The sequence below is a fragment of the Manacus vitellinus genome, unplaced genomic scaffold (assembly GCF_001715985.3).
Source record: "Manacus vitellinus isolate BGI_N305 unplaced genomic scaffold, ASM171598v3 scaffold_21_pilon, whole genome shotgun sequence".
Classification (NCBI taxonomy): Eukaryota; Metazoa; Chordata; class Aves; order Passeriformes; family Pipridae; genus Manacus; species Manacus vitellinus.
In genome coordinates, this window is record NW_021939546.1 from 3,116,064 (window position 1) to 3,127,752 (window position 11,689).

The window sequence follows — 11,689 nt, forward strand, 5'->3', positions numbered from 1 at the left end:
TCAAATGCTTCTACTTCAGTAGAACAGGAAACATAATTTGTAATGCCACTTCCTGTACTCCATTTGATCTAAAAGAAATTTTGGCTTTGCTATGTAGGTTTTAAGTGGAAGGTTTCATGTAGGCTATAATAGTTGTTTTCTAGTGGGTGCTTGTTAGTATAAAATTAATAGGAATTAAAAGACAACTTAAAATTACCATTTTATCTTAGTTCTTAACAGACAGTTGTGAAAATCTGTGGATTGTATACATTTTGAAGTAATTAATCATATAGGACCAAGCTTCCATCTTACAGTAAATTATAGTAATTATCAAAGGTCAGAGTCTACTAGAGTTAAATATTTTGTGAAATATGAACCTTGTGCTAAAGATTTAGTGGAATAATTTTGTTAGTCCCAAAAATGTATTGTAGGATATTAATAGTCTAATTTCCACTTAACAATAAATTGTAACTTCTTCTAGAGCTGAAGGTTATCTTATTTTACAGCTTTCCTTTGATTTCAGTGTCAGACACATTTAATTTTGTAGTAATAGTGATGGGAGTTTTGTTGTGGTTGTCTGAAAAACCAGGAGATTATTTTCAAATTCCGATGTTCACCTCCAGGAATACAGTTCCTCTTGAAAGTGGGGTCCTGGTTGTAAAAGTGAACTCACCAGTTGCTGGATGTGCTCAGCAGACACGTTGCCAGAGGGCTGCTGAAGCGGAAGGGTTGTACATGTGTACTACACCAGGAGCAGGGTGGTGCACACCAGGCACAGAGTCCCTGAGACATGAAGAGCCATAAGGGGAGAAAACGCTGAGGTAATTGCCTTTAAAATTTGGACAGCTGTTATATTGTCCTCAAGACACAAGCTGCATTTTTAAGTGTTAAAAAAGGGGGGACGGGGAAAAGAAAGGATAGAACCTTATGTGTTTACCTTCTGAGAATTGGGTAAGTAATAGTGACTGAAAAATTTTAAAATTATGAAACAACTTGAGACACATGATAGCTATGTACATTTTATGTTGGACATTCTACCAGTAAGTTTCATTAGGATTTTTGATGTCTACCTTTCACAGAGAATGGTAGCTCGTTAGACAAATGTAGCTAACCAAAATTAGGCAGCCATTGGCCATTCTTATTTTAAATCAGCAGCCATTAGAAAAGGCTTGGTATACAGAGGAGGACAGATCTTCAAAATTATGCATTGCTGTTAAGGCTCTGATTAGTGCAGTTTCAACGTGGTTTGTGAATTAGACACTGGTTTATTCATAAGGTTGGGGGTATGACTGTTCTCTTGCTTTCAAAGTAATTGAATGCATTTGTACGAATAAAATAGTGGCAGATACATGATGTACACAAAGTCCAGAATAATCCAGCTTTTGTCTCCTCCACCTGGCATTTTTGTATCTGAAAAATGTGTATAATTGCACTTTTTTCCCCACAGAAACAGCGCAGTGATTTAATTTTTAATGGTAGATGCTGAAGATAATACTCTCCTTTAGAGGTTATGAAAGTGTTATTTTAATGATTTATAGAAAGGGTCTCGGTATGGTATCTGCATGCAGCATTTTGCAGCATAAGAATAAACAAAAAGTTGCAATGCTATGGTATAAAGCATTTGGGGTTACAGAGTGCTAAGAGAAAAATCGTTGGGTAGCATCTGTAATTCTAGATTAGCTGCAGTAAAGCAGCCTAGAAACACAAACTTCTGGCATTCTCTGATCCCGGGTAGGAAGCATCTGATTATTTCAAAACATTTCCTTTTTCTAGTTAAAGCATCATCAAAGACTTTATTTTAGATGCTGCTTTTCTAAAGCATGAGAGTGTGTTTCAAAACCAAGAACCCTTTCTAGCTAGATTAATATGTAAAAATGTTGGGAAAAAGAGATACTTAACAAAACAGTTACATCAAACATAACTATATGATAACAGCTTGCTTTGATCATCCAGTCCTCTGGGCCCAACCTCACTTTGAAAAAAACATCTCACAGAATAGTTGAGTTTGCAGAGAAGTGCTCTTACCACACACTTTGTACCATTCCAGAGGCATCTTGGTAGCTCTTGGAAATGCCATGAAACTTGCATTAGTCCTGGAACAAGAATAAGAAAAGGAAGCTGAGGGACAAAAGAACAGACAGAATTCCATCTCTGAAGAAGAATTTTGGGGAACAGCTAATAGGGGCATTGAAATGGAAGCCTTAGTGAATGTGTTTGTGACCCAAACTGCTGGCAACCTATTGTTTGTTGTTTAGAGAAATTTAAAACCTCCACTAGCTATCAGTGTTCTTGATCGCATGGCAGAATTTCAGTTCAGTGGTAATTCAGTTGTAATACATTAACTGTATACGTTTTCAGTCCCCTTTCTGTGTGTATTTGTTGGCCTAAGAGCCTGAGCTGTCACTAATAGCAGTAGAATGTTAGGTGTGGACCTTGGACATTTGATCATGTCATGCTGGTCAAACAGATTTTGATGTTTTGTCTAATATTAAGTGAACATGGACAACATGTTAATTTTACAGTCACCACCAGGAAAAAAAATTGCACAATTTTTGGACTACCCGATAGTCAGCTGGGTGTGTGATATGTTGTCATTCACTTTGTCTTGTGGCTATGACATGGTGGACATCATGTTTCTTTGGATAAATGACTAATTAGGACAATGCAATGATACTAATTTTAAAGTTTTTCATTCTTAGAATCTGATTTAGTGCTTGTTTTTTTTTAGCACAGTAGAAAAATGGTCAGCCTTCTCCACTGAACTGTCACTGACCTCAGAATTCCCCGACAGTTCTCTTTATACTGTGTACATACACGGTGCACATGGCCTGGACTGCTTGGGAAGCAAAGGATGATGAGTAAAACTGATGCAGAACTACGTAGTACTTGGATCTTCTTGAAACCTTCTTAAACCCTTGCCTCTCACTGTTTTTTGTTTTTCCCCCTTTTCCTTTACTGCCCTTCAGTAAGATTGGTAGCAGCGGCATTTGGGTTGTGAGCAATAAGTGCCCTCAGCTCTGCTGGAAGGCAGCGACAGTCGCTTTTGAAACTTAGATTGAATGTGGATGGAAACTCATCTGCATGTAAAGATCTGTGTACTTGCAGTTATGTAAAGAAAAGGACACAAGATGACTTGTTTGTCTCATCTGCCACCTCCTCTTTCTTCTTAACCTTTTCATTTTTTGCAAGTCATGAGCCAGTATCAGTAGCAGTGGCACAATGGCAGTACTAGATTCACTTATCAGTTGGGTTTCAACACTTTGCCTGGTTCAGGAGGGTGCCCCACATGACCAGTGCCTCCCTCTTTGGCCCCTTGAACATTATGAGTGGTGGCAGACCAGAGACAAATAACCTGAGCAGAAGGGTCAAACACTGATCACAATGTAATTCCAAAACACACATTGCATTTGCTTTTGCCTTTCCAGAAAAAAGGGAGAATGTAATGAAGAGCTGATGGAGAACTACAGGAGGAAAGGAATGTGTGGACACAGAAATGAGTTGGAAGACTTGTGTGGGAGTGATTAGAGAATGTAGATCACAGAGCATTTCAATGTGATGTACATAATCTAGCCTGTGATTTAATATAGGATCAAGACATTAAAGCTCTAGTACAATTATTTAATGCGGTGATATTGCTGACTCACATTTCAGCGTGTGGCATCTATTAACTGAGACTTTTACGCTCAACTTTTAAGAGTTAAACACATGTAGTTGTTCTTAAAAAAAAAGATATCTGCCTGCATAAATGGCTAATAGGAAATTAAAAACCCCAACAAAACCCCACAACCTAAAGGCAGAAAAGTTTGTTTTTTGACTCAAAACTTCAGTTCCATGTGAGTTGTATTCATCCCCTCACTAGCTTTTCTGGCTGAAGGACCAGCAACAGAAGGACCAACAATACTGTCACGATAAAAGATATTTCAAAGGTGGCTATCATTTAGTATGATTTATTACACAAGAGAAATCATAGGTGTGTTTTTATTATAATTGCAGTGTATGTGAGCATAACAAACAAGTTACACCTGAATTTTTCAGAGAGGGAAAAACTCCATATGCCTGTAAACCAGATACAAGGCTTGTTGGAAGAGTTGTTTTTATATTAATGCCAACCATTTGACTTAATAGACTGCTTCAACACATTTGTGTCTTACAGTAATAATGTATTATTTTATATTACTAGGATCAGGAAGGCTGTGTCTGCATAAGGAATGTTACATGTGACTTACAACGTAGCTTAAGTTTGCCCAAAAATTTTTTTTAAGTAAAATTAAATTGACTACTACTAAACAGCAGTACATTTCAAACATTTATTTGGATTCTTTGCAAAATTAAGACTGTAAATCTTGCAAAGATTAGGCATTTATATGTGTTCAAGCACTTTCTGCTTCTGATAGGGGTAGATGAGTTGTGCAAGAACTTGTGGGGTTTTTTTCTAATCCTACACAGAATAGACAGGCAGAGGCATCAAAATCATCTGATTTTTTAGAGACGCATAACTGGGATGAACCTCATTCAATTCTAATAGACCCCTGAGCATTTGTTAGTAGCCTACTTTGTTTTCTTGTCCACTTGTGTGTTTGAGCATTGAATTAGCAGCTTGTGTATGGTGCCCTAGAGGTGACATCACTGCTGCTGTGAGGTTTATTAGAGAAATATTCGAATTACTTGAGCTTACAGATGTGCTCCAGTAGAGGGGAGCAGTGCGTACAACTGCAGCTCCAATGCCTTGCTAATAAAACCTCTGTTGTCTTAAAAAGTCTCAGCTGTTCTCCTCATGGGCACATGTAATTGTTGATCAAACACCAAGGAAGAAATTTGAAGAAACTAATAGTTCTCAAACTGGAATTAGCATTTTATTAGAGTTGAGTAATATATGGCTGACCAAATGCATATTAGTTAGTGAAGATCTGTGTTTAGCTCTGTCTGTCCACTGCCTTCTGTTCTTGTACTGTATTGAGATTTACTGAAGCAGCCTTTGACAGAGGTGAAAACTTGAGTAGGAGCTCAGTAGAATCAGTCACTTGGCTTCTCTGCATTTCCTTTTTTTTTTTTTTTAATTTGTGTAAGGGTGACAGGAAGTCTTGGGCGGTAGTTAAGTATGAGTGTTCAGTCAGTGGTTAATATTTTGCAGGAGATCAGTCTACATCTCATCATATTACTTTTACGTTCATTTACTGACATAGGTTATACTAAATAGCTCTTTCAGTAAACTTTAGAACATTGCTGCTAAGTTCTGTAATAACAAAATGAGCTGTGACACACCTATCACAGGCATCATTGGTGAACTATGAGATTATTCTTCTATGTCCTTGTGTACTATGCAGTGACAGGGCTGACCTAAAAATTTTATTTTTGTTGTTCCAGGATGTAGTTCAGCCCTGTCTTGTAAATTATTGTAGGAATGCGTATACAGGTGTACATGTTTCTCATTACAGAACTCCACAATTGGTGTTTTAATCATATTCCACAGAGAATGGAAATTTCATTTTGGTCACAATCACCACACAGAGATTCTGTTCCTGTGTGGCTTGAAAGGAGAGGTTGCCTCAGGCTTTTGGATTCACGTGCTGACTATAATGCCTTGTACTTCATTTCGCTATATAGGCATTACAGTATCTAAAGTAACAGTGCTGAGACTTTTTACTGCTGACTCCTCTGTTCTGCACCTTTGTGCTGTGCAGAAATATAAAAAGTATGTTTTATTATGAAAATAATGCAGTAAATTATTACTACTTCTACAGACAAATTTTCCACTTGACAAGATTGGAAATTTGATGTACAGCAGACAGTTTACATTTTAGACTTGCATGACTTGAACTTTGTGGGACCTAGTCAAGTGTATGAGGAGGAAAGGTTTGGCAACCTGTGGCACGTGAAGACTATTTACTGTCATGGTAGTACAAAAGTGTAGCCAACAGTGTGATACCTTATTTTCAGCAAATCATCAGTTTTTTTTTTGGTTGTATTGGCTTCCATACGTTTATTTTACAAATGGTATTCAAGTACAAATGTTTCCCTTTTTGCTTATACGTTAGGTTAATAGTGTAGGTTAACACAAACTGATAAGTCATTCCTCTGTGTTCAGACTGGCTATCAGACTGGCTTGGGGAGGTGGGAAAAGCACTGAGTGATAACTTTCTATTCACAGAAAGGCCTGCCTACTTTGTGAATTTCTGTTGTGATTGGAGAAATCCGTGACAATCAGCTTTATTTTTAAATCTATTTAAATAGTATTTTTGTGTATCTGTGCTTGCTGGGGAAATTGTGCTAGCAACACAGGAGTCCACAGTCTGTATCTCACACCGACAGTTTGCTCAAGTGATCCAGGTACAGTAACATGGATAGAGATGAAGAAAACTACTATGGAAAACATGGTAATTTACTTGCTTTCTTATGACAATTCAGAGCACCTGATCAAAATCTCACGTAGTTGAACTGTGTTATTTCAGTTGACTTTAATAGGCTTAGACCCAGCCTCAGATGGTTTTCTATAACTTCTTCAATTATTAGCAATATTCTAACTTTTTCTGGCATGACATTTGCTAGTTCGTTTAAATTGCACATCAAAGGTAAATTTTACATGTATATATAGTAAATTTTTATTTTAGGTAAGTAATTTAGAGTTGGTTTTTCAAATTACTACAGCAATTAACTTCAGATGCTGTTTGGAGTCAGAATTGGTAAATGAAATGAGCTATTTCTTGTAATGACATACTTCAACACACAGAAGTTTCCTATTATAAAGCAGCCTGTGAAATAGATCTGCCTCAACTGCAAAGAACGAATATAATCTCAGTTTTTTAATCTTAGCAAAAAAAGTGTCTGTCATCCCTCACCACTTCTTTCTTCCTTATGCCTACCAAACTCCTAATGCTTGGAATTTGCTTTCTAAATACACTTGGGCTTTTTGTAGCAAGGGTAGTGGTTTGCTTTTACCAGGAGCTGTATGGATACTCGTAGCATAAATAATTTCCACATCAACCCAAAGAATTTTCTGAACTTTTAAAGAATAGTAGTAATTAAGTAGGGAATTTGATATCTAATTCAGAAAAATGAGATGAAACAAACAGCATTTTTCTTTGTTCTTCCTTGAAACTGATTACAGTTGTGATCAACTGTGTCATGTTTTGGTAATTAATGTTCCAGGGATGCTACCTGCTACTTCTGACAGTGAATTTTAGAGTATTTCTAATTTAGAATGTATATTCTGTAATGGATTTATACCAAGAGCTCAGTGACAAAGCAGTTTGAGTCATGTTGCACTGCACCACGCCACCATGAGCAAACCTCTTAGTCCCTCTATTCTCTCCAGTTTGTTTGTATCTTCTGACATTCTAGGTCCATGAGCTAGAAATAGTTGTTCATCTGAGGCCTCACGTGTCCCCAGGCACAAGGAACAGCGGCTTCATGAGTCATGGTCACACTTCTTGAAGAAGTGGTGCTTTTTTGCAGACATAGCTTGACTGACTCATTCTCTGTTTGTAGTATGCTGTAATCCTTTAGTATTCTTCTCAATAGTGGTTTTGAAAGCAATTATTCTATATGGATTTCTGAATGGAGTTTGTTTTTATAACTCTTGTTAGTTTACAAAAATAATTTTGAATTGTTGTTTATCAAAATCCACTTGATTCTGACTCCAGAAGTATTTTAACACTTGTCACCTGCCTAGTTTCAAAGTGTTCATTCTACTTCTTTGTTCAAATTTTTAAGGAAAACATTGAATAGCTTTGAAGGATAGGTTCCTCCATCCAGTCGTGGGGTTGAGCTAACTGCTAGCATTCAAGAGTGAGAACTTGGAGTCTTAATGGATGACTCAGTGAAAATGTTTGCCCTGAGAAGCAAGTAGACTGTAAGAATGAATTGTTAGAAATGGACTGAGGTCAGATAGAAAGAGTCATTATAGGATTGTATAAATTTGTGTGAATGTCCTGTGCAGTTCTGGCCCTTCCTTTTTTAAGTGATCTATAGTAGCACTGTAAAAGGTACAGAAAGGGAGTATAAGCATAAACAAATCTATGAAATGGCTTATGTACAAGAAACATTTGAACAGACTGGGACAAGTAAAGGGGAATATAATAAATTGTGAAATTATTGGTAGCATGCCATGGTGCCACGTTATACAATACAGTTATAAGATGACTGATTGCAAGCTTAAAACAGACAAAAGGAGGTAGTACTTCAATGGTTCATTAACCTGTAGTACTCTGTGATATAGGGCATTGCAGATTGTTAGAGTATATGCAAGTTAAATAGAGATTTATGAAATGAATGAGAAAGAAATTCACTCACAGCTATTAAATACAAAGTCACTACCTTTAGTTAAGAAAAGTGAAGTTGCAAATCTCTGTAATCTCAGTTTTAGGGAAATACTGTGATGTTTCTTCTCAGATATGGCCCCCCATACAGGATATGGGTTCAATGAAATTTTTGGGGGTTTTTTTTGTGATCTGGTGTGACTGTTCTTATGTGCTCAGCTTGGGTGTCCTGTATGAGCAATAAACAGAGGCTCACTCCAGTATGCCTTAAGGCCAGAACCTATCCATCGGGAGTGATGTTACAGACTCTGATTTGTTCCAGAGATGAATTATTTTGTAGAAACGTTTGTTTTGTAGACATTCCTGTTCAAAAAGGTTTTTTGATATATAGGTGTTGGCCCAGCACTAGGTATTGTATATGGCACACTTGCTTCCTGGACCATGGTGGGCACCTGTGTCACAGCATTACTTCTTCCACTCCCTGGTGTTGCTGTCATACATCACTTCTCTGAAGTTTCGGCTTTATCAGTCTCTTCTGTGTTAAAATATATTTGTTGTAGGAGGTTGTTAAGGTAGACCTGAACACCTCAGATGAAGGGCAAATAGAATTTTATTATCTGCTGTATTTATTGTACTGGTCTGTGTGGATTTTGATAAGGTTTTTTTGATATAAACCCAGAACAAAGTCTGGCATTTAGTTAATAAGTAAATTCTGCCTTTGAGAAGTTGCTGAATTCTTCTCTTAGAAAATAGATATTTTTCTATGGGTGGGGTAAGATTTAGGCTGGCAACACCCTTTAATACCAGGTATATTCAGAAGAGGAGATCCTTAAGAAGGCAGTGAAAAAGCACTCTGAAACAGTAATTTGTATTGCAGCATTGACATTTGAATGAAGAAGTAATTTTTCCTTGCATGAAGTTTGGTTCAGTAAATCTCTATAATTACCGAACTTAAAAAAAAATCCCATAAAACTGAATAGCTATCTCCAAAAGGAAAAATCCAAATTCTGGTCTGCCAAAAGGAGAACTGCTTCTTTCTTTTCATACAGTAGCTCAAAATTTGAAAATTTAAATTCAACCATAAATTTTTGTTACTCTTTACCAAATGAGATTTTACTGTAATTTATTTTATTCCAGTCCACATTGGCAGCACAGATTGGTGAGTAAGTATTTGGGAGTTTCTTAATATAGTTTGCTTATGTGCAGAGTGAACCAGTTGGAACTGTGCTAGCCAGAATAGCCACATGAAAAAAATGTGTCACGTTTGACTCTTTCTATCTGTAAGATCTGGCCAGATGTTACTGCCTGTTTCTAGGAGGAACCTGACTTCACCTTCTCGTCATTCTGAGATTCATAGAAAGCAACAATCTCAGAGATGTATGAATAACCAACTTCAAAACTTGTTTTGCGTCCTGCACAGGGATGTGTGGTGGGTTCACCCACTTGAGATTTAGAGAAGGTGCTTGAAACACGTGCTCTTCTGCCTGCTCTGCAGCACTGTACCTCATCTCTGGCTTTGCAGAAGCTGCTGCAGTTATACCACCCATGCAGGGTAGTGCAGAGGAAAATCAGCATGACATTTCTGCAGTCTCCATCCATGCTTTGTCATCTGATAAACCCAAGCCAAAAAAGGCAAACCTGCATCTCTGTGTCTATAAAGTCCTGTAACCAAAGCAGTGGGAAGTAAGAAAACTCTTCAGGATTCTTAAGTATAACATTAAGTACAGACATGGCTCCAGACTGTTCTTCTGCTGGTGAGGAATGTAGTGCTCCAAGGCAGCCTTGGCTGCAGTGACTACATTATCTATAAGTTCTCTTCCAACCCCTTAACATTCTGTGATTCTAGAGAAGAATCAGAAGGACTTAGCCTGTAACTCCAGTGAGGTAGGTTCACTCACTCACTGTCAAACACACTTAGCATGTGACTGTGAGACATAATCCTTGTCTCAAATATGTTGTGAACCCTGTGCTTAGGTGTAGTCATAGGATATACAATAAAGGTAATTTATCATACGGTAATTGTAAGGCCCTCAATATTTTTAAGATAGAAGAATTAAAGCTTTGATCTCATACACAAAAGCTAGGTAATTATATTGGTGAATTACCGATACTGCCCAAATGAAATTATTATAAAAACCCTGATTAAATAGGAATATGTGGAAGATGTTTTTCAAAGGACTGGTGTTAACATCCCTCTCTGAACAATTTTTTTTAAATAAGGGCATGTTTTTATACTGTTTTATTTTAAATGCAGGTGAACCAAGGAAATTTGACCCGAAGTTCAGAGGACCTATTCACAGCAGGTAAATATTGTTGCTCATTCTGTTACATTCTTTTGGTTTGCAGTGAACAGTGAATAAAAAATTTTGTTAACAAAACTTCTGAATTTGATTCTGCACGTCTTCTAAATCCGGGAGACTATCTTTACGCCCCTTGAGGATGCATGATTATTGGGGAGTATTAAACTGTGTGCTCTAAAGTTCTTTCAGTCTGAATGCCAGTTCTGTGTGCCTTGCGTTGACTAGTACCTGCTGTCTCACCGTGTGCCGATATAAGTAGGACCATTTCAGCTTCTGTCATGTTTTGGGGTGCCACAGCCATGTGATGCAAACTGTCTTGTTTCCAAACAGCACAGGACTGGACCCTGTCACACTTTATTCTTCACTTTGCAGCTGGTTTTCCTGCTCCCGTAGTCACCCCACCAGGGGAATTAGTTCTCTCCAGAGAATGGCCTGGTCGTGTGCCATGACATTTTTGCTGTGGCTGGCCAGCAGGTAAATCCCTGGCAGGAAATCAGTGGTGATTGAGAGTGACAGCAGTGAAGTACTGTCAGTGATGTGTCACTGTGCTGTCACTGCTGCCACTCAGCCCTGAAACCCTTACTTGAGTGACCAGTTTTTGCATGCATGAAGAGTATCTCTGAAGTGAGTGAGACTACCTAGGGTTCTGTGGACTGCAGAGTTAGAGCCTGAAATATTGCAATTCAGTAGTGGTTTTTTTGAGCAGTCTGTTACTGTGCCTTTCACATACATGAGGAGTGCTGAAACTGGTGATGGTATGCCAGGGAACTTCTCTTGTTTGTGCTGTTACTGTGTGATGTAGTCAGTAAAAATTGGTTTTGCACTGTGGCTTGCTGTTACATCTGTGTAGTTGTTTCTGTATAGTGACAGCAATACAGTACCTGCAATTCCAGGTATATTTATGTGCTATTCTAATTGTACATTCCACAGTGTCTGCTTAAAACTGCAACCAAATGAATACAGTGCAACACTACTATACCACCAGTGCATTTTATAATGCTTTGGTGAGATAGTATTGTTGGAAACAATACAGAAAAGATCAGTTCCCTAAGTATAAAGTGTTGAGTTCATTGTGCAGCAGACCATAAGAAAGTGGTAGGTACATTGATGCTTATTAAGCATACATGCAATGAGGTGCACTTGTGTTTAGATTCA

At 37.7% G+C, this 11,689-nt stretch overlaps 1 protein-coding gene across 1 annotated transcript in view; it reads left to right on the forward strand.

The window, feature by feature from the left end:
* The window catches only part of SLC44A5 (solute carrier family 44 member 5), a 70,667-nt gene that overhangs the window by 27,284 nt on the left and 31,694 nt on the right, over positions 1 to 11,689 (forward strand). The window contains exon 2 of the mRNA XM_029959731.1: positions 10,489 to 10,537. Within this exon, the coding sequence (XP_029815591.1) occupies positions 10,489 to 10,537 (49 nt within the window). The remainder of the gene's footprint in view (positions 1 to 10,488; positions 10,538 to 11,689) is intronic.